General features: G+C 49.3%; 1 protein-coding gene and 1 pseudogene across 1 annotated transcript; both read right to left on the minus strand.

Moving 5' to 3' along the window:
• The window catches only part of LOC127328897 (protein PAT1 homolog), an 87,151-nt pseudogene that overhangs the window by 18,223 nt on the left and 45,442 nt on the right, over nt 1-23,486 (minus strand).
• Nucleotides 3,348-7,094, minus strand: LOC139835078 (uncharacterized). Its single transcript, XM_071825062.1, has 4 exons — nt 4,796-7,094; nt 4,322-4,686; nt 4,065-4,242; nt 3,348-3,374 (listed from the first exon to the last, which is right to left on the minus strand). Exons 1-4 carry the CDS (start codon nt 5,666-5,668, stop codon nt 3,348-3,350), a joined length of 1,443 nt encoding a protein of 480 aa, XP_071681163.1. The 5' UTR covers nt 5,669-7,094.

Here is a 23,486-nt window from a genome sequence, read left to right on the forward strand (position 1 = left end):
CCGACGGTGTGCTGCCCGACGATAGAGTCCAGGCCAGGCAGATTGAGAGAAGGGCCAAGGCCTATACCATCATCAACCACCAGCTGTACAAACGCAGCGTAAGTGGGGTGTTCCAGCGGTGCGTCGAGCCGGCTGAAGGGATTGAACTCCTACGGGAAATCCATCAAGGAGAGTGCGGACATCACGCCTCATCTAGAGCCATAGTGGCCAAAGCCTTCCGGCACGGCTTTTCTTGGCCGATCGCGCTCGAGACGCGAGAAGATTTGGTGAAGAAGTGCAACGGCTGTCGGCGCTTCGCAAAGCAAAGACACCAGCCGGCTTCCGCCTTGAAAACCATCCCCATCACATGGCCATTTGCCGTATGGGGCTTGGATATGGTGGGCCCATTCAGAACAGCGCGAGGCGGCATGACACACCTCTTGGTGATGATTGACAAATTCACCAAGTGGATCGAAGCCAAGCCAATCAAGAAACTGGACGGGTCCACAGCCGTCACATTCCTCAAGGAGATCATTGTGAGATTCGGCTACCCCCACACCATCATCACCGACAACGGCACCAACTTCTCCCAAGGCATCTTCTCTCGCTATTGCGGGGAAATGGGGATCCGGATGGCCCTATCTTCTGTGGCACACCCGAGTCCAACGGACAAGTGGAAAAGGCTAACGGCTTAGTCCTAGCCGGCATCCGGCCCCGGCTGGTGGAGCCGCTCGAGCGAGCAGCCGGCTGCTGGATTGAGGAGCTGCCCAATGTCTTTGTGGAGCCTGCGCACAACGACAAACCGCTCGGTCGGCTTCACACCATTTTTCCTCGTATACGGGGCCGAAGCCGTCTTGCCGACTGATATCGAGCATGACGCGCCAAGGATCAAGCTCTACACAGAAGCCGAAGCCAAAGAAGCTCGCGAAGATGGAGTCGACCTGGTCGAAGAGGCCCGGCTGCTGGCTGAGTCTAGATCTACCATCTACCAGCAAAGCCTCCGACGCTATCACAGCCGGAAGGTCCAGCCCTTAGCATTCCGAGAAGGAGACCTAGTGCTCCGGCTGATCCAGGAGGACAGCCGGACAGCATAAACTGTCATCCCCATGGGAGGGTCCCTTCATCGTGAGCAAGGCGGTAGGCAATGATTCCTACTATCTCATAGATGCCCAAGAGGCTAAGAAAACAAGCCGGACAAGGCTGACGAGGAGACTAAACGTCCCTGGAATGTCGAGTTACTCCGCCCATTTTACACATGAGAGCAGGAATGTATGTATCCCTTGTATCCCTTTTGCAAGTTATGAAAAAGCTTGCGCCAAGAGCGCCGTTTCCGACAAGTTTTTCGCGTACTTTACCTTGTTTCGCCAATTGGCTTGAACCCTCTCACGCGGCCGGCTCAGTAACGTGATCCGGTTTCCGACAGCCGGCTTCCGATCCAGCTACAGACCGCAACCCGGCTGTCCGGCGGGAGTAAGGCCTAGGGAGCCGGCACGCGAAAAACGACTAAGGGAAAGAGTAAAAGCGAGTTGACTTGCAACTTTTCATAAAGTGCCGGATTGCCGAATTCAGCTCGTTCGACTGAATTACTGTCGGCCTCACCCAGCGGCCCGCTCTTGATCCGGCGACGGATCGCAAGTCGGACGTACGACCGGCAAGGGCACAGCCAAAGAGTGGGGCGGATGGGAAAAAGCGAACGAGTCGAAAGAAAGCAAATCGGCACACAAATGATTAACAAACACACTAAAGTGTGACTTAATAAAAGGCGATAATATTGTCTTACATCTGCACCCGGCATCCCGGGGATTTAATAAATTGTCTTGCAAAAGAACAACTGAAAAGCAGGAAATCTAAGCCGGAGGGGCATCAGTGGAGCCGGCGGCCGGGTCGTCCTCAGGCACGTCTTCCGCCTCCTCCTCATCCATGTATTCTTCATCATTGGATGGAGGAGGGTTCGGATCCGCGACGAAGAGGGTCTTGTCGACGAACTCGGCGATGGTGCTGGCTCGAGCGAGGCGGGCGGCCTTGAGATCGGGCTGGGAGCTTGGTCTCCACGCCGGCTCGCCGGGACTCCAGCTGCCCCAGGTCCACCTCGTTGTACCGGGGAGAGGACGAAGGACAGCGCCATGTCGGCACCGGCGCGCGTGGCCGACTCCTTCCAGTCGAGGAAGCGGTCCGGCGCCCGCTCCATCGCGGAGATGAGGCCGGAGATGTCTTGCGGCACCGCCTCCCCAGGCCATAGCATGGGCACCAGCTCTTCAGCCGCTTTCCGCAACTCCCAGCCGAGCTGGGTGACGGGCTCGATGCGGGCGGCCATGGACGCCAGGTGGTCCTCCATGGAGAAGTACTCCGAGCTGCCCTCGCCAGTCTCCGCCTCCTGGAGTCACGTGCGGCGCCGACGGCTGCCAAAGCCGCCTCCTGCGTCTCGGGAAGGCCGCTGAAGAAGAAGAAGCATGTCGAAGCCATCAAAGCCGAAATAAGCTGAAAAATGCAAATTTTCGAAGTCCTAAAGTAAGCTTTGGCGGCAGCCGGCAAGAACCGATCGCCCCAGCCCGAAGATGGAGATTCCGAAGCTCTAAAGTAAGCACAGCGGCAGCCGGCAAGAACCGATCGCCCCCAGCCCGAAAATGGAGATTTCGAAGTAAAAAGAAAAGCACAGCGGCAGCCGGCAAGAACCGATCGCCCCCAGCCCGAAGATGGAGATATCGAAAAATCAGAAGTTTACGCTGCCGGCTACCAACGAAAGTCGGCGGTCGACAGCCGAAAGCCGGCACGGGGTAGGAACATAAAGATGCACTCACCCGCCAAGCCGCGATCAAGCGCGCTAAAGTCATCAGTCCAGCGTTTGGCGGTAGCCGTCAGCTCTGTGGACTTGGCAGTGACCTCCTCCTGCAGCACAAGCCGCTGCTTCTCCACCTCCGACAGCCGCCGGCTCAGATCATCCACCTTCTCCTTCTCCGCCGTCCTGAGGGAGTTGAGCTCGGTGATGTGGTTCTTCTCCAGCAGGCGCAGCCGTGTCAGCTCCTGCTCGGCCGGCTTGAGCTTGGCTGCGGCGGATCGGCCCGCCTCCTCGCTCTCGGCGCACTGCGCGCGCGAGCGGCTCGGAGATCCGACTCCAGCTGCGGGACCTTGGCGGCCTCAACTGCGAGGCGGCCGGAAAGAAATGTCAGCCAACCAAGATTAAGAAAGAAACAAGACATCAAGTCGAAAGAAGCGTAGAGCTTACCCTTGACAGCCTCCAGCTCGCGAGCCAAGCCGGCTCGCTCGATCTTAGCCTTGTGGTAGCTGGTCACCACCTGGTTGTACAAGAAGGTGCGCCGCTCCTCAACCGTCTGAAAGAATCAGTTGCTTAGACAAGACCTGGACTGGCTTCAGCAGCCGGCCCACGTCTCGGAGGGCTACCGAACAAGAAAATTGCAAAAGAAAAGAAAACACACCTTCTCGGCATCCTCCGGCGTCGCCGGTGGGCAAGGGTCTCGGCGGCCTTGGTCTTGAGGCTGGCCCGATAGCCGGAGAAGAGCATCTTCATGGGCGCCGTGCCAGGCTGCCCCTCCCGGCTGAGTACCTCGCAGGAGTTCGCCTGATGCCATGCCCTCTCCATGGTTCCTGCCGAGCCGAAGCTGGAGTCGGAGGCGGACGGCACAGCCACCAGCCGGGCACCCTTGGCCACGTGAAGGCCCTCAGACGGGCCCGCTGCGCCCTCCGTCCTCACCAGCGCGTGCGAGTCGGCGCCCTCCGTGCGCGCCGGCTCGTCCCTCGCCGGCTCCTGCCTGGTTGGCTCGTCCCTCGTCGGCCGAGGCGGCGGCGTCGCTCCGGGCGCAGCGGATGGCCCAGCCGGCCCGATTGTCTCCGGCGCACAGGCGCCCTCCGGACTCTCGTCCAACTCCACCACGGTGGGCCTGCTGCCGGCTCCGGCCGCAGCGGCGGCGCGGCCCTGCCGGCGCCAGTCCTAGGAGCAGCCCCGCCGGCTCCGGCCCCGGCTGAAAGGCGGCATGCCCCGCCCCGGCCCCGCGGCTGGGTCCGAAGAGGCGTCCGGCGCGGGAACATGTCGTCCAGCGTCGGCTGCCGCGTTGGCTCGACCCGCGTGCCGCGATCTGGCGCGGAGGCCGGCGGCACGGCAAAGGAAGAAGCCCCTGTCGCAGCGGCGGCGGCGTAGGTGCGCGCGAGGAAGGTTGCGGCGTCGGCTCCCTCCTCTGGCGCGGAAGCGGCGACACCACGCGTGGAGCTTGCCGGGAGCCGCCGCCCTGAGCAAACTTGATAGGGGCCCTAGCCGGATAAACAGAAAGATAATAAGCATAAAAGGAAAGAAAAGGAATCGAACAAGAAAAAGAGAAAGAGAACTCACCCGGCTTGCTCCGGGACCTTCTTCGGCTGCTGCCGGCGCTGCTTCTTCGCCTTCGCCTCCAAGGCGGCGGTGGAGCCGGCTCGTTTCGTGCCCTTGGGCGCCGAAGTCGCCGTGGTGCTTGGCGGCCTCGAGCGCAGAGGCACGGCGGGGATTGGCCCCGTGCCGGACGTCGCCGGCTCCTCCTCCTCCTCCTGGTGCTCTGGTGAAGGGGGCGGATTGTGCTCCCCCTGGCCGCCTAGATCAGGCGCCTGCGGCAGATCGTCGTCGCCGGCATGGTCGCCGGCTTGGTCAGCCGGATCGACGAGATCCGGCGTCCACCTCTTCGTCGCCAGGTCGCCGTCCTCGGCGTTCTGGCGCTCAAAAACCTAGAAAGACAGAAAAGCATGAGCATATGACAAGCCGGAAGTCGGCAGAAGAAAAAAGAAGTCGGCCTCGCAGCCGCAAGCCGGAAAATGGCAAAGACTCGAAGCTTACCCGCGCCGGTGGATGGTTCCTGTCGCAGGGCGCCAGCCCGTAGCTCCAGTCCTCCGCCAAGTTCGCCTTGGTGATGTGGTTCACCCGGCTGGCCACCTGGGCCTTGGTGAGCGGCGCCTTGGACGTCCGGTTCGGATCGAACCGGCCGGACATGTGCCCGATCTTGTGGGTGCGCATCTGGAGCGGCAGCACCCGGCGCTCGGCGATGGTGCAGAGAAGATCTTCGGCAGTCAGCCCGCCTGCGGTGGCTGTCGCCGGGAGATCCCAGAGCAGGTTCACCTCGGCGTTCTGGTCCGTCGAGCGGGCGTTGTGGCTCCAGTTGATCCGGCCGACTGGAGGAGCCGGATTGAACTCCGGCAGGTTGATCCGGTCGACGAGCTCCCCCTCGTTGCGCACGTAGAAGAATGACATTTGCCAGTTCTTCACCGAGTCGACGGTGGGGATCTTGGGGAAAGGCGTACCAGGCCGGGTGTAGATCGAGGCGGCGCCGCAGGCTCGCAGGCGACCGTCGTTGGTCTGCGCCTTCAAGAAGAAGAGCCGGCTCCAGAAGTCGATGTCGGGCCACAAGCCGGCGTAAGCCTCCATGAACGCTACGAAGCAGCTCAGGAGGACGCACGCGTTGGCCGGCAGGTGGTGCGGCTGAAGGCCGAAGTGGTCGAGGAATTGCCGAAAGAACGGCGAAGCCGGCAGACCCAGCCCGCGGTCGAGGTGCGCGCCGAAGACGACGCGCTCGCCGTTCCTCGGCTCGGGCTCCGTCTCCTCGCCGGGCACCCGCGTGATGACCGACCGCGGAATTCGCCGGAGGCGTACTAGGCGCTCGATGTCGTCCTCCTGCATGTAGGAGCCCCTCCACGATCCGCTGGGGGACGCCATTGACGAGGTCGAGGAAGAAGATGACCAGGAGAGGCTGAACGGCGAGGAAGAACCTTGCGACCGCGGCGGCGACAGCGGCGGCTGAGGACGCTCCGTCGAGACGCGCGGCCCCGTGGCGCCGGATTGGCGGGGTGGCGGCGGCGGATCGGTGGAGATTCGCCCGCCGGAGTTCGCCAGCGGAAGATGTTCGCCGGAGCAGCAGCGAGCTCGAGCGCGCAGAGGATAGCGATGGGGGCAAGAGCGCGAGGAAGAAGAAATGGCAAGTGGCCGCCTCGGGGCGCCCCCCCCGCGGCATTTATAGCCACCCGACGCGGGCGGTTGGCCTCCAAGTGGCGGTCGTGGGCCGTAACTCCTCCCACGTCGCCGGATTTACTGCGCCGTAACTGCGCCGTAACTCCTCCCACGTCCACGACGGTTACCGAAAACGGCCACACCACGTCGCCCACTACCGCACCGGATCCGGGGGAACATTGATGTGACCAGACAAACCGACCACCGGGCCAGGCGTCAGACCCGTCAAGTCGGGCGCGGGACCCGAGGCGGCGGAGACTCCGGCGCGCCGCAAGCCGGAGCCGGACCAAAAGTTCCACTCAAGCCAAAATTCATCAGCAAGGCGGAGGCGCCATCAGATCTTGCGAGAAAGCAAAAAACTGCACAAGTGTAAAAAGCGGCCGGCTAGAAGCAGCCGGCAGGAACGAGCCGGATGAGGGCGCAGCCGGCTGAATGGAAATTCTCAGTCGGCCCCTCCAAGTGCCGTCTAATATATTCGAGAGGCCAGGAAAACCTGCCTAGGTCCTTCTAAACGCAGGACCTTGCCAGCTTCGGGGGCTAATGTCGGGGGGAAGACCCCGGATAGGGCAATGGACGCGGAGCAGCCGGCTGGCCACTGGCCGGCTCGCGGCAAGGCCGGCTGAGGAGCAGCCGGCTGGCGCCGTGGCCGGCTGGTCCGGAAGCCGGCTGGCTCTAGGTCCTAGTCGGCCTGGCTGCGGCCACCAATGCTGTAGCTGGGCCGGCTTCTACAAGCCATATCCGACTGGGGTTTGTACCTCAGACCGACTCGAGGCTGGCGAGTCTTGCACTGGAAGGAACCGGGTTGGTGATCCGGGTTCCCAAAGTCCACGCTGACTCCATCTTCCGTAATGCGCGGGGCACTGTGGAGCAATAGTGCCACGCGCAGGCCGTCAGAAGCTTACGACGATCCGTACCGGCCACAGTGGCTGACGGCGACAGGGACACCTCCTCCATACCGCTGACCGTGGCAGCCGGATGGGACAGGCCATGACGCTCAACCACTCCTGACGTCACCGCCTCGGGAAGGAGCGGGAGCCGAAGCCGGCCAAGCCGGCCAGTAGACTATAGGGTCTTATGTGTAAAAGTGCCGGTGCCTATATAAGCCGCACTACCCCTCTAGTGCGGGGACGATCGATCATTTCATTGCTTTCACCTACCTACAGAGCTGCCCTGTGAGAGAGATCATCATCTCCCTTAGCCTCTCAGGGCAAGCCGGACACAGCTCTAGGAGCACCACTGTACTGTGTGATCATCATATACACTCACAGCAGGAGTAGAGGTTTTACCTCCATCGGAGGGCCTCGAACCTGGGTACGTCGCCGTGTCGCTCGTGCCCATACCCGCTTCCGGATACCGCCGTGAGATCTCTCAGGAACCACTTCGATTAGCCACCCTATGGCATATGCCGTGACGATACCACGACAAAAGTTCTCTGGACTCGTGTGTGTTCTATGCATCCTCCTTGTTTTGTTTCAACAGAGAGATCCCTTTCCATCATGATCTCTCTATTTTGTGGGTTCCATATCATTCTATTCTAGGCTTCGAGGTTTCCTTTTGCCTTGTATGCCTCCTTTTTATTTTATTGGGTACTTCGGAAGCTATGCATTGTTTCTAGATGCTACATCGTGACTACTACCTCGCAGTGTCTTTTGTGTCACTCATTTAGTAGTTACTCCTTTCTCGGGTTTTAACCCTTGGACTTGAACCGAAGGTCCCCGATTGTGCTGGATTCTAGTATGCGAATCTTAGTACATGAAGCTGGCCTTTAACCCAAGATCCATTCCGTTGAACCGGTGTTAATGTTCAAACATTACATCGGGATGGCTAAATTCAAATAAACCCAGCCTTAAAGCTTGTGCTTATTGTCGTGTTGAATTGCGGCAATAAAGATCTTTCCCTTCCACTGGCTATCGCAGAGGTTCTATCATTGAACCAAATGGACCACGATAAGAGTTCTCTTTGTCAGTCTCACATCTATGTCCGTGACTCTGCCACACCTCCCTTTTTAGCATGAGTTTCACAAAAGTGTTAACTTGTGCATCTACCTCTCAGGAATTCTGATCCTGATTGTGTTCTTCCTCTTTAGTTGCTTTCCGACCTTTGTCTGCTAGTTAGAAGCCAAGTGCTAAATGTGCATTGGTGTTTACCAATGTATGTTACTCGTGTGTGGTTCTTCAAGACATTCCACTTCAGTATGTCAGGAGAAACAAACTCCAATACCTTGTCCATTTTTTGGACTTGGTCAAAGTGTTGTAATCCGTTGTTTAAGAGGCCTCGTTAGCTTCTGTTCTATTCTACCTTAGAGTAGCACACTCTTCTATATCATGAGGTCGTGCTTTGTATCATGGCCTTATTGATGAAGTGATGCTCTTACATATCTTTACTCGCCCTTCCTCCGAGTTGTCCATGCTTGGGAATGTTGGGGTGTACTTATTGATGTGGCCATCCGTGATTCTTAGCAATTCTAATTGCTTTGAAAGCCAAGGACAATTGTGTCATCCCTAGCATGATTGGTTAACCAATCACTAAGCGAAGTTTGACTATGATGCCAAGTCTATTTCTTTCAGGATCCTTCTTCGGTCAAAGAGTTAGGTTAATCCCAAAGCTCTCAACACCACATCGGTTGCTTTGTAAAGCAAGATCTCCTCTCGAACTCTGTGATATACCGGTGGTTCGTGATATTCTGGATGTCTTTCTAGAAATATCGCCATGCTGACGCATGACCGTGTTATCGAGTTCATGAGTAAGTTAGTTCTGTGAACTACTTCTTTCTCCAAGAAACTGTACTGGACACCCTGGACTAGTTGATTGAGCTTAATCAACAACTTGGAGAGTTGAAAGTCAAAAGGTCTATCCAACTTTGTTCCTTCTTAAAGGTATGTCTAGTTTTGTTCGTGTAGAAGTCAGGAAGTATCTCCTTTATGGATATGCTATCTTTCCCATATTTGAATTGAGTTTGGGCTATCGTCAAATCAAACTCAGTTCCAAGGACTATCTTGATGATGTTTATACTCATGGTGTCTCGTCTGAGTATACCTTCATGTCCTTTGGTCTGACCAATATTGCTATCGAGTCATATAGAATATGAGTTCCTCATTGGAGAATCATGATAAGTTTGTTATTGAGCCCATCGATGACATTCTTATTTCCTCCATGTTTAAACAGATTCATATTGAACAATTGGCACTAATGTTGGAAACTTCTAAGAACCATCTTTGTATTATCATGAAGCATGTGTTCTGGATGTCAGAAGTGACCTTCTCTAATTCACGTGCACTTGGTGAAAGATGTCGCCGTGAGTTCGAGACGAGTTCCCTTTGTTTTCCTCGGGAACCATCGCAAGTCGGTCAGGAATGTGCGAAGTATTCTTGAGATGGAAGGTTGTTACCTCCATTCCTTGAAAAGTTTCTCTATGCACACCAAGCCACTGACTGATTTGTTCAAAGAGAAGAAGCTTAATAACTTCATTATCTTATTTGATGTCCCCACAATGACTCAAAGGTATTACATTGCAAGTTCATATGTGCGCAATTGCCTTTGGCAGTCGCAACCATATGGATTATGCAATCTGGCTCAATCTTTTGGAGCTTGACATTATAGTCTATATCTTGAGAATCTAGCAACTTTACCTTTGTGGTAGTTGTCGCAATTTCTATTCGTACATTCTGAGTCTGAAATATCTTTACACCTAACCTAAGCTGAATCTCAAGCGGCAATGATGGTTAGTGTTTCTCAAGGATTTTTATCATAGGTCTCTTTGTAAATCCGACAAGATTGATGTCGTGGTTAACACAATTAGTTGGAAGGCCTAATGCCATAATCTCTTGAATCATCAAGAATAACCACTCTCCATAAGGATGTGTGACTTATTCTAGGAGTTTCCCTTATGATGCTTTTCAAATCCTGAAGTCTTGACCTCCGCTTGATGACCTATTGAAGGCTATTCAATAGCCTAATATTGGTGTCTAGAACATCAAGGAGAACATCGTGTGTAGTGTAAATGTTTCTCGGTAAATCCCTCGAAATCATTTCTCCGGTGACAACAACTTCGTTCGAAGAAATTTCACTTCCCGCGGATCCTTGGCACTTCTCTAGCCAGTACCCTTCCCTTTCCGTTGGTTATTACCTGAAGTTTCAATCAATTCACACGTTGTGTGAATTCGTCAGTCATCTAGACCCCAGCCTTTTGTGTAGACTCTAATTGTTTCATGTAACCATACCAAAAGAGTGACTATGATTCATAAATCCAAAGTTTCTCTGGTTGTTAATCTTTTGTGCTTCTACGAGTCATCCTCTCTAAGAGTGCCTCGTCATGGTATCAAATGCAATTTAACTCCTCGCTACCTTGTCCCTTCGAATTCTTGTCAAGCTTGGAGCAATTGCCTACCAGAATTTGAAACTTCTTCCGTCTCCGCCGTTACCTTGATGTGTTTCATGATGTCATCTCAAGAGGTCTTCCTATACACCCGTTCCTTGAGTTGACCATGAGATACTCGATCTTTGTGAAGATCCACTATCTAGTGTCATTCCCTCTTTCCTTTAGAGTGAAGAAAGCAAAATTAAGAGGTCTTCATGGTGTTGCGGGTCAACTTCTTCATGATGTCGTGGATCAACTTCTTCGACAAAGAAGATCGTCGTTGTATCGACAAGTTCGTTGAAGACCGGTGTAGTTCTTGTTACCTTCTCTTTTCTTACCTTAGGAATCTCGGGGACGAGATTCTTGTAAGGGGGATAGAGTTGTAACATCCCTGTTTTAGAAAACCCTAGTTAGGGTTGTTTGTGCATTCATGAGCATCATTTAAAATGCATTAAGAAAAATTTGCAAATAAATCAAAGTGGAAACCCTAGGGTTATGCAAGTCTTTCTTTATTTGAAATGCCTTTTAAAGGTTCAAAATAAAAATATGTGGACTTTCAATTATTATTAGGAAGGCCACAAAATATTTTCCCTAAAATAATTGAGTTATTTCCTAACTCCAAAAGGTTGCAAAACTATTAAAAGGATTAGTTCTAGTGCTGTTTTAAAGCTTTCAGAAAAATCCCAAAGACCCAGGGGGCTATGGGCAATTTCGCCCTTGTCTTCTTCCCCAGGCAGGCAGGGCCAGAGCTGCCTGGCGCCCGCGCTGCCGTCGATGGCACCGGCGGCCTGGATCCTCCCCGCCGCCCCCGAGCGCCTATAAAGCGCCGCGCCGCCGCCAGGAGAACCCTAGCACGCCGCCCCTCCTCTTCTCCTTTCTTCTCTGTGAGCCCCGCCCGAAAACCTAGCCCCCGGACACTTCACCGTCGCCGTCGCTACGCTCCTCCCCGCGCCAAGCCGACGACGCCAACAGGTCCGCCGCGTCGCCCTCGTTCTCCTCCACCAAACGGCATCAGCGGGGGAGCCATCAATCGCGCCAATCGGCCGGAGCCCGAGCTCGCCGGCCGCCACCGTCCTCGCCGTTTCTGGCCACCTCCCGGCTTGCCGTCGCCTCCACTAGAACCAGGGTGAGCTGGCTGACCTCCTGCACCCTCCTGCGCCCTCTCTCGCCTTCCCAAACGCTGCCGCGACGCGCGCCCGCACCCGGCCGCCGCGCTGCTCAACGCCGGCGCCGCTCCGGCGACCTCCTTCGGCGGCGCCACCATCCCTCGACTCGCCGCGTCGGCGCGCATCTAACGCGCCTGGTCGCGCGACCAGGGGCGCCCTGTAGCGGCCGCGCCACTGCCGCCGGTCCGCCGTGGTCAACCACCGGCGGTTGACTCCGGTGGGACCCGGTTGCCAGGTGTCTTTTCTTTTCTTTTATTTTTGTTTTATCATTTTCTGTAATTCAAATTAATATGACAGGTGGGGTCCGTTCGTCAGAAATTTAATCATTTCCAGTATTTTAGATAAAGAATAAAACTATGACAGTGGGCCCCTATGTCAGAATTTTAATAATTACTAGAATTTCAGAAAATGGATAAAACTTGTAAAATCCATAACTATTTCATTTTAATTCAGAAAAATGTGTATAATATATAAAAATCTTCAGAAAAATGAGATCTACACTTTAGTATCAAAAGCATGCATTGTTAAACAACTTTGAACCCTGTCCTTAATAGGAGAACAAATGAACCCTTGTCTTATATGTGGGGTTAATGGAATTGCAATGCATTATGCATTCCAACCCTATTCAAATTGATGAGCATGTTATAGGATCACTTTCATTACTATTAACATGTCATATCATCATCCTTGTATGCGCATTGCATTATGCCATGTGTTGATTGTTCTTTTCCTTTCCGGTATTTGCTTCTTCGTGATCGATAGAGCACGAGTCCGAGACGATGAAGATCAACGACACCGAAGATCAATAATTGTCCACCGACGAACAAGTCAAGCATGCATCGAAGATCCACATTGGTTTGTCAGGGACAAAGGCAAGCCCAAGCCTGGTTCATATATGTTTTTGAAATGCTTTTACTTCTGGTTCCTACATATTGCACACGATTCAACCGTCTTTTATCGATAGGTAGAGTTATTCTATCTATTGCATGTTCCACCTTTGTGGCCTCGATACCCTGATCCACTGCTCCTAGCATAACTAGGTTTGGCATGTGTGCGTCGCGAGAGCCTTTATCTCTTTAAGCTTAGCCATGCTTAGTTTGTTACGCTACTACTCTGGTCTTCGGACTGGAGTCTTACAATGAAATGAATCTAGCATGACAGCTTGACGTGGTAAGTGTAGAAATGTGGTTAAACATGATTAAAGGCTCAGACGAGAGGCCACATTGGGATGTGGTGGGTTGTTTCGTTTCTGCCGACCCTAGGAACCGAGTTCTCGCCTCTTGAACCAAGACTGAGTGTACAACCACACGAGGCCCTATTATGGTACCCTCTCGACTCACTAACTTGCCTAGTAGATTCCATGAGTCACATAGTTTGCGTGTTATCTGGACATAGGCATCGAAAACGTTTGTGAAAAGGTGCATGGCATACAGGTAGGTAAGCGTGGCCGAGGTGGCTTGGGTTAGAGTCCCTGGTGAAACCCACCTCGCCTCACATCGTTAAGGACCGACTTCGGGACTTGACCCGTTACGGTGGAACAATCCTTAGCGCGTGACTCATGGTCTCGGCGACAGCAAGGTAAAGGTCGTGGTCGACCACCCTCTGCCGGCTTTCCAAGGAAGAGAGCTAATAATTTGGCATTAAGAGTCGGTTGGCACGTGTGGGTAAAGTTATACACCCCTGCAGGGTTAAATCTTTTCGAAAAGCCGTGTCCACGGTTACGGACGACTTGGGAATGGATTCTGTGATCATAGAAAACTTGAACCTGATCGTAAAACTTGGCAAACAATGTGTGTTTACGGATACCTTCTCCGGGTTGTTGAGGGGGTAATCCGAGGATAGTGGTTCGAGATGATGAAGATTGGTGGATACAATATGATGATCAATAGAGATAGAGATATCGCTCTCTTATCCCCTTTTAAAGGTTCTAAGTAGTCGAGCTTCTTCTCCCTCTTGTTTATTAAAGGAAAACTGGCTCTATGCAAAAGAAGCTCCACAGAAAGCCCGCATACCCGCTTTCCTAAAAGGTTGTACTAAGTCTTGCTGAGTCCCTGTACTCAGCTTTGCATGCTCTTGTTTCAGACGAAGTCGCTCCAACAGATGGTGGTTTCTAGTCGAAATCGACGAGTAGCTTGGGGTTCCCAGGTGGCAGCCTGGAATCTATGGGCTGGGACGTCGCCGTTATGCTCCTGGCCTCTTAGGCCTTTTGCTATCTTGCTATGTCTAATAGCATAACTTCGCTTCCGTTGATTGATGTAATGTCAGGTCAGTGACCTCTGCTTGTAATACTTTGGTTCTTCGCTCAGTTATGAGCTTGTATTACTTCTTGAGTCGTAGAGTCACTGTTGTGTTACCGATTCTCTCACTGTAGTCTCTCGAGCTCTAGGTTAGGCTTATATTAGATGAAGATCTGGTATTTGTCTAACCCTGATACTGGGGGTGCCACAGCCGGCCCGAGCGATTATCCACCCGCCAAGCGCTCCAAGAAGGGCACCGTCAAGCGCTATCGGAGGCAGATTCCGGTCGCTGCCGGGTAAGTTTCCGGTTTTTCTTTTATTTTGCCTTCCGTTGGTGAATTTCCTTTGCCCGGTTGCTTTTTCTGACCTTCTTTCTATTTTTCTCTCTCTCAGGCCTGCCCTGACCCTCACTAAGAGTGCCTCTGGCATGAGGCCGGAGACTTCCGAGGAAGCCGCCAGAGCCTCACCTCCTCCTCAACCGAGTCCGGTACCATCTGGTGCCGGCAACTCTCCTGCCTCCTCTCGGGGGGGACAACACAAGTGCGGGGCGCGCGGCCCCTGAACCTACTGATCACCGCACGGAGGAGGATTTATCTTCCCCTCCAGAAGCTGAAGACACCGGCGCCAGCAACATCGGCGTCGGTACAGAAGAAGCGGAGCGGGCGGAACCTCTGGTTCCTCCCGTTCCCAAGAAGAAAAAGAAGAAGGCAACTGCCTCCCCCTCCAAGACCGTGCCGGAAACTTCCGCACCGGCAAACTCTCATTCGGCAAAGGAAGCACCGGATGCTCCTTCGCCACCCAAGGACGCGCCAGCACCCACGACAGCTGCCCATACCGGCCAGCCAGCCGCTGACAAGCTACCTCAACCGGAAGGTGCCAAGCTCACCGCCCAGCAACTTGCTGCGGTGGTCACGGCGGCAACTGCCCCTTCCTCCGGCTCACGGTCGCTGGTTCTTCATGCCGGCCCGCGCTGCCGTTGCAGCCAGTGAGACGGCCTCAGTTCAGCTGGGCCGGATTACTGAGCTCAAACGGGGAGAGGCCGACCTGGGGCATCTACTTGATTACGCTAAGAAGTGGAATCAGGCGGATCTGTCCCCCGCGGCCTCGGGAAGGACAAGCTTCCGGTGGTCGACCCTGCCGGCCCTTGGAGCACTGGGCAACAATTCAGCCAGCTCCGGCGCGCGGTCAGAGAGTTTGACACCGCGTGGCATGATGCCAACAACAATGTGGTGGTAAGTTGCACAACCTCAAAGTTTTTTATATTCGTGCCGGTTTTCAATCTTATATATATTCTCCCAGTCCCCGAGTTTCGGGTTGAGAACGTAGTGCTTAGCGTGAAACTAAAACGCCGGCAAAGTCTAACCGGAACCTTTTAACTTGAACAGGGCACCTTGGACACCCGGAAGCAACTCTTTGAGGAGCTTCTGTGGGAGCACCGGTTCCTTGCCGATGCTCACAGCAAGTGCCAAGGTTTGTTTTTTCGCTCTCCGGTCTCTCTTGTACCGATTGCTTTTTCCCATCTGTATTCACAAGTCTTTTTCACAACAGCGTTTCCGGAAGCTTCCTTTGAGGGTCTCTCCGCCCAGCTCTCCACGCTCAAGGGTACAGATTTCTTTCCCGGTTGTCTTGCCTCTCTTTAATCTACCGGTTATTTTTTCATTAACATTTCTTTTCCGGATTCCAGCTGAAAAGGAGCAGCTAGTCCTGGAGCACCGAAAGGCGCTGGACACTCAGGAGGGCATCACCGTCGCGCTGAAGGATCAGCTGATGGAGGCTGAACTCCGGCACTCACGGGAGCTCAAGGAGGCCCAGGGTGCAGCTGAGGCCAATTTGGATGAGTCCCTGAAGGAGTACACCAACACCATCGCGGTGCTGCGGACGGAGCTGGAGGAGGAGACCCGGGCGCGGAAAGAGGCGCAAGACCGGATCGGCACCCTCACCACAGATCAGGCCGAATACGACCGGTTGGTCATGCAAGCCGATGCCCTGGCCCTCAGTAAGTCGTTCTTCTTTTCTCTATCGCTTATAAGCTTATGTTTTCTGGTGGTAGTTCCTTACACCGGTTACTTTTTTCTTCTTTTTCTTTCCTTCTAGGACTTTTCCCGGATTTGGAGACACATGCTGATACGTCTCCAACGTATCTATAATTTCTGATATTCCATGCTTGTTTTATGACAAAACCTACATGTTTTGCTCACACTTTATAATGTTTTTATGCGTTTTCCGGAACTAACCTATTAACAAGATGCCGAAGTGCCAGTTCCTGTTTTCTGCTGTTTTTGGTTCCAGAAAGGTTGTTCGGGCAATATTCTCGCAATTGACGAAACTCCAGAAAGACTCCAGGGGTGCCGCTGCCATCGCGAAACTCCAATTCGGGGGACAGAATCTCTGTTCCGGCACCCTGCCAGGACGGGGAAGTGCCCCCTGAAGCCATCTCCATCGACGCCACCGCCTCCATCATGCTCCGTGAGTAGTTCCCTCATGGACTACGGGTTCTAGCCGTAGCTAGTTGGTACTCTCTTTCCCATGTACTTCAATACAATGATCTCATGAGCTACCTTACATGATTGAGATCCATCTGATGTAATCGGTGTTGTGTTTGTTGGGATCCGATGGATGATACATTATGATTAGTCTATCTATAAAGTTTGTGAAGTTATTGTTGCTGCAATCTTGTTATGCTTAATGCTTGTCACTAGGGCCCGAGTGGCATGATCTTAGATTTAAGCTCTATAATTATTGCTAAGATTGTATCTACAAGTTGTTTGCACATATTGCTGTCCGGAACCCGAGGCCCCAAAGTGACAGAAATTGGGACAACCGGAGGGGAAGGCTGTGATATGAGGATCACATGTTTTAACCAAGTGTTAATGCTTTGCTCCGGTGCTCTATTAAAAGGAGTACCTTAATAGCCTGTAGATTCCCTTGAGGCCCGGCTGCCACCGGCTGGTAGGACAAAAGATGTTGTGCAAGTTTCTCATTGCGAGCACGTACGACTATATATGGAAAACATGCCTACATGATTAATAATCTTGATGTTCTATCTTAATGCTTTCAATCCTATCAATTGCCCAACTGTAATTTTTTCACCCAACACTTGTCACTTGTTATTGGAGAGTTACCACTAGTGTAGATCGCTGGGAACCCCGGTCCATCTCTCATCATCATATACTCGTTCTATATGACATTGGAATTAGTATCAACTATTTTCGGGTGCCATTGCCTACGTATTCTTGCTACTCTGCGGTTATTCTTGTTACATTATTGCTCTCATATTACTGCTGCTTTCACATCACCCCTGTTACTAGTGCTTTTCCAGGTGCAGCTGAATTGACAACTCAGTTGTTAAGGCTTATAAGTATTCTTTACCTCCCCTTGTGTCGAATCAATAAATTTGGGTTTTACTTCCCTCGAAGACTGTTGCGATCCCCTATACTTGTGGGTTATCAAGACTATTTTCTGGCGTCGTTGCCGGGGAGGCATAGCTCTACTCATAAGTTCACCTGGGGAGTACACTCTACCTCTCTCTCTGTTTTTATTTTATTTTATTTTGTTTTGCTTAGTTTACTTTTGTCTAGTTTATTTCTGTCTAGTATTATTTTGCTTAGTTTACTTTTGCATAGTTTCTTTTGGTTTTGTTTTATTTTTCTCATAAACCCAAAAATCCATAAAAATTTGAAAAACCGAAAAATTAAGAACTGTTGTTATGGAAGAACGCATAACCATGTTGGAGCTTATAGAAATATATAATAATTATAGAGAATCAAGAGCGGGTAAAGTTATGAGTGCTGTGATAGAAAAATTGAATACAATTGCTAAAATCTTGTTTAAACGCCATGATATAAATTGTTGCTCTAAAGAGGATACTAAATATCTGAAATTCCAATGTGGCTTTAGTGAGGAAGCTTTAATTAAGAACTACAATTGGAATAACTATATTCATCTTGGGTTCGAAGAGGTAGAACAATTTGTCTTATTTATGGGAGCTTCTGAGATCGAATCCTTGATACGCGTACAGCACGCGACCGTTGGGAACCCCAAGAGGAAGGTGTGATGCGTACAGCGGCAAGTTTTCCCTCAGTAAGAAACCAAGGTTTATCGAACCAGTAGGAGCCAAGAAGCACGTTGAAGGTTGATGGCGGCGGAGTGTAGTGCGGCGCAACACCAGGGATTCCGGCGCCAACGTGGAACCTGCACAACACAACCAAAGTACTTTGTCCCAACGTAACAGTGAGGTTGTCAATCTCACCGGCTTGCTGTAACAAAGGATTAGATGTATAGTGTGGATGATGATTGTTTGCAGAAAACAGTAGAACGAGTATTGCAGTTGATTGTATTCGATTAAAAGAATGGACCGGGGTCCACAGTTCACTAGAGGCGTCTCTCCCATAAGAATAAGCATGTTGGGTGAACAAATTACAGTTGGGCAATTGACAAATAAAGAGGGCATGACCATGCACATACATGTTATGATGAGTATTGTGAGATTTAATTGGGCATTACGACAAAGTACATAGACCGCTATCCAGCATGCATCTATGCCTAAAAAGTCCACCTTCAGGTTATCATCCGAACCCCTTCCAGTATTAAGTTGCAAACAATAGACAATTGCATTAAGTATGGTGCGTAATGTAATCAACACATACATCCTTAGACATAGCATCGATGTTTTATCCCTAGTGGCAACAGCACATCCACAACCTTAGAGGTTTCTGTCACTCCCCCAGATTTAATGGAGACATGAACCCACTATCGAGCATAAATACTCCCTCTTGGAGTTACAAGCAAAAACTTGGCCAGAGCCTCTACTAGTAACGGAGAGCATGCAAAATCATAAACAACACATAGATAATAGATTGATAATCAAAATAACATAGCATTCTCTATTCATCGGATCCCAACAAACACAACATGTAGCATTACAGATAGATGATCTTGATCATGTTAGGCAGCTCACAAGATCCAACAATGATAGCACAATTAGGAGAAGACGACCATCTAGCTACTGCTATGGACCCATAGTCCAGGGGTGAACTACTCACTCATCACTCCGGAGGCGACCATGGCGGTGAAGAGTCCTCCGGGAGATGATTCCCCTCTCCGGCAGGGTGCCGGAGGCGATCTCCTGAATCCCCCGAGATGGGATTGGCGGCGGCGGCGTCTCTGGAAGGTTTTCCGTATCGTGGCTCTCGGTACTGGAGTTATTATCGATGAAGGCTTAAATAGGCGGAGGAGGTAGGTTTAGGGGCGCCACGAGGGGCCCACACAGCAGGGCCGCGCGGCTAGGGGGTGGGCTGCGCCGCCCTGGCGTGTCGCCGCCTCGTCGCCCCACTTCGTTTCCTCTCCGGTGTTCTGGAAGCTTCGTGGAAAAATAAGATCTTGGGCGTTGATTTCGTCCAATTCTGAGAATATTTCCTTACTAGGATTTCTGAAACCAAAAACAGCAGAAAACAACAACTGGCTCTTCGGCATCTCGTTAATAGGTTAGTGCCGGAAAATGCATAAATATGACATAAAGTATGCATAAAACATGTAGGTATTATCAATAAAGTGGCATGGAACATAAGAAATTATCGATACGTTGGAGACGTATCAGCATCCCCAAGCTTAGTTCCTGCTCGTCCCGAGTAGGTAAACGATAACAAAGATAATTTCTGAAGTGACATGCCATCATAATCTTGATCATACTATTGTAAGCACATGTAATGAATGCAGCGATCAAAGCAATGGTAAATGACATGAGTAAACAATTGAATCATATAGCAAAGACATTTCATGAATAGTACTTTCAAGACAAGCATCAATAAGTCTTGCATAAGAGTTAACTCATAAAGCAATAATTTCAAAGTAAAGGTATTGAAGCAACACAAAGGAAGATTAAGTTTCAGCAGTTGCTTTCAACTTGTAACATGTATATCTCATGGATATTGTCAACATAAAGTAATATAATAAGTACAATATGCAAGTATGTAGGAATCAATGCACAGTTCACACAAGTGTTTGCTTCTAAGATAGAGAGAAATAGGTGAACTGACTCAACATAAAAAGTAGAAGAAAGGCCCTTCGCAGAGGGAAGCATTGATTGCTATGTTTGTGCTAGAGCTTTGGTTTTGAAAACAAGAAACAATTTTGTCAACGGTAGTAATAAAGCATATGTATCATGTAAATTATATCCTACAAGTTGCAAGCCTCGTGCATAGTATACTAATAGTGCCCGCACCTTGTCCTAATTAGCTCGGATTACCTGGATTATCACCGCAATACATATGTTTTAACCAAGTGTCACAAAGGGGTACCTCTATGCCGCATGTACAAAGGTCTAAGGAGAAAGCTCGCATTGGATTTCTCGCTTTTGATTATTCTCAACTTAGACATCCATACCGGGACAACATAGACAACAGATAATGGACTCCTCTTTAATGCTTAAGCATTCAACAACAATTAATTTTCTCATATGAGATTGAGGATATTTGTCCAAAACTGAAACTTCCACCATGGATCATGGCTTTAGTTAGCGGCCCAATGTTCTTCTCTAATAGTATGCATGCTCAAACCATTCAACTCATGGTAAATCACCCTTACTTCAGACAAGACGGACATGCATAGCAACTCACATGATATTCAACAAAGAGTAGTTGATGGCGTCCCCAGGAACATGGTTATCGCACAACAAGCAACTTATAAGAAATAAAATGCATAAGTACATATCCAATACCACAATAGTTTTTAGGCTATTTGTCCCATGAGCTATATATTGCAAAGAAAGAGGATAGAAATTTAAAGGTAGCACTCAAGCAATTTACTTTGGAATGGCGGAGAAATACCATGTAGTAGGTAGGTATGGTGGACACAAATGGCATAGTGGTTGGCTCAAGGATTTTGGATGCATGAGAAGTATTCCCTCTCGATACAAGGTTTAGGCTAGCAAGGTTATTTGAAACAAACACAAGTATCAAGTGGTACAGCAAAACTCACATAAAAGACATATTGTAAGCATTATAAGACTCTATACCGTCTTCCTTGTTGTTCGACCCTTACTAGAAATTATCTAGACCTTAGAGAGACCAATTATGCAAACCAAATTTTAGCAAGCTCTATGTATTTCTTCATTAATAGGTGCAAAGTATATGATGCAAGAGCTTAAACATGAGCACAACAATTGCCAAGTATCAAATTATTCAAGACATTCTACCAATTACTACATGTAGCATTTCCCGTTTCCAACCATATAACAATTTAACGAAGAAGATTCAACCTTCGCCATGAACACTATGAGTAAAGCCTAAGGACATATTTGTCCATATGCAACAGCAGAACGTGTCTCTCTCCCACACAATGAATGCTAGGATCCATTTTATTCAAACAAAACAAAAACAAAAACAAACAGACGCTCCAAGCAAAGTACATAAGATGTGATGGAATAAAAATATAGTTTCACTAGAGGAACCTGATAATGTTGTCGATGAAGAAGGGGATGCCTTGGGCATCCCCAAGCTTAGACGCTTGAGTCTTCTTGAAATATGCAGGGGTGAACCACCGGGGCATCCCCAAGCTTAGAGCTTTCACTCTCCTTGATCATATTGTATCATCTCCCTCTCTTGATCCTTGAAAACTTCCTCCACACCAAACTCAAAACAACTCATTAGAGGGTTAGTGAACAATCAAAATTCACATGTTCAGAGGTGACATAATCATTCTTAACACTTCTGGACATTGCACAAAGCTACTGAAAGTTAATGGAATAGAAAAATCCATCAAGCATAGCAAAACAGGCAATGCGAAATAAAAGGCAGAATCTGTCAAAACAGAACAGTCCGTAAACATGAATTTCTAAGAGGCACCAGACTTGCTCAAATGAAAATGCTCAAATTTAATAAAAGTTGCGTAAATATCTGAGTATCACTCACGTAAATTTGCATAATTTTCTGAGTTACCTACAGAGAATTAGGCCCAGATTCGTGACAGCAAGAAATCTGTTTCTGCGCAGTAATCCAAATCTAGTATGAACCTTACTATCAAAGACTTTACTTGGCACAACAATGCAACAAAACTAAGATAAGGAGAGGTTGCTACAGTTATAACAACTTCCAAGACTCAAATATAAAATAAAAGTGCAGTAGTAAAATCATGGGTTGTCTCCCATAAGCGCTTTTCTTTAACGCCTTTCAGCTAGGCGCAGAAAGTGTGTATCAAGTATTATCAAGAGACGAAGCATCAACATCATAATTTATTCTAATGATAGAATCAAAAGGTAACTTCATTCTCTTTCTAGGGAAGTGTTCCATACCTTTCTTGAGAGGAAATTGATATTTAATATTACCTTCCTTCATATCAATAATAGCACCAACAGTTCAAAGAAAAGGTCATCCCAATATAATGGGACAAGATGCATTGCATTCAATATCCAAGACAACAAAATCAACGGGGACAAGGTTATTGTTAACGGTAATGCGAACATTATCAACTCTCCCCAAAGGTTTCTTTTGTAGAATTATCAGCAAGATTAACATCCAAATAACAATTTTTCAATGGTGGCAAGTCAAGCATATTATAGATCTTTCTAGGCATAACGGAAATACTTGCACCAAGATCACATAAAGCATTACAATCAAAGTCATTGACCTTCATCTTAATGATGGGCTCCCAACCATCCTCAAGCTTCCTAGGAATAGAAGCTTCACGTTCTAATTTCTCTTCTCTAGCTTTTATGAGAGCATTTGTAATATGTTTTGTGAAAGCCAAATTTATAGCACTAGCATTAGGACTTTTAGCAAGTTTTTGTAAGAACTTTATAACTTCAGAGATGTGGCAATCATCAAAATCCAAACCATTATGGTCTAAAGCAATGGGATCATTGTCTCCAATGTTGGAAAAAATTTCAGCAGTTTTATCACAGGCAGTTTCAGCAGTTTTTCACGCTTTGCATTAGAAGTGGAAACATTGCCAACACCAATTATTTTACCATTAATAGTAGGAGGTGCAGCAACATGTGGAGCATTAGCATTACTAGTGGTGGTAATAGTCCAAACTTTAGCTATATTATCTTCTTTAGCATTTTCTTCTTTTTCCCACCTAGCACGCAATTCGGCCATCAATCTTATATTCTCATTAATTCTAACTTGGATGGAATTTGTTGTAGTAACAATTTTATTATTATTATTTTCATTAGGCATAACTTTCAATTTCAAAAGATCAACATCAGCAGCAAGACTATCGACTTTAGAAGCAAGTATATGAATTTTCCCAAGCTTTTCTTCAACAGATTTGTTAAAAGCAGTTTGTGTACTAATAAATTCTTTAAGCATGGCTTCAAGTCCAGGGGGTGAATTCCTATTATTGTTGTAAGAATTCCCATAAGAATTACCATAGCCGTTGCCATTATTATAAGGATATGGCCTATAGTTGTTACTAGAATTGTTCCGGTAAGCATTGTTGTAGAAATTATTATTTTTAATGTAGTTTACATCAACATGTTCTTCTTGAGCAACCAATGAAGCTAACGGAACATTATTAGGATCAATATTTGTCCTACCATTCACAAGCATAGACATAATAGCATCAATCTTATCATTCAAGGAAGAGGTTTCTTCGACAGAATTTACCTTCTTACCTTGTGGAGCTCTTTCCGTGTGCCATTCAGAGTAATTAATCATCATATTATCAAGAAGCTTTGTTGCGTCGCCTAGAGTGATGGACATAAAGGTACCTCCAGCAGCTGAATCCAATAGGTTCCGCGAAGAAAAATTCAGTCCTACATAAAAGGTTTG

The sequence above is a fragment of the Lolium perenne genome, chromosome 2 (genome assembly GCF_019359855.2).
Source record: "Lolium perenne isolate Kyuss_39 chromosome 2, Kyuss_2.0, whole genome shotgun sequence".
Lineage (NCBI taxonomy): Eukaryota > Viridiplantae > Streptophyta > Magnoliopsida > Poales > Poaceae > Lolium > Lolium perenne.

What these genes read in the sequence shown, in the direction of transcription:
- LOC139835078 (XM_071825062.1), bottom strand. Translation starts at nt 5,668, where the DNA reads ATGGCGTCCCCCAGCGGATCGTGGAGGGGCTCCTACATGCAGGAGGAC. An exon ending in AAGGTCCCGGAGCAAGCCGG is followed by an intron (nt 4,243 to 4,321) that starts GTGAGTTCTCTT and finishes TTATCCGGCTAG; the next exon opens with GGCCCCTATCAAGTTTGCTC. An exon ending in GGCCTCCGCGCCAGATCGCG is followed by an intron (nt 3,375 to 4,064) that starts GCACGCGGGTCG and finishes CTTGTTCGGTAG; the next exon opens with CCCTCCGAGACGTGGGCCGG.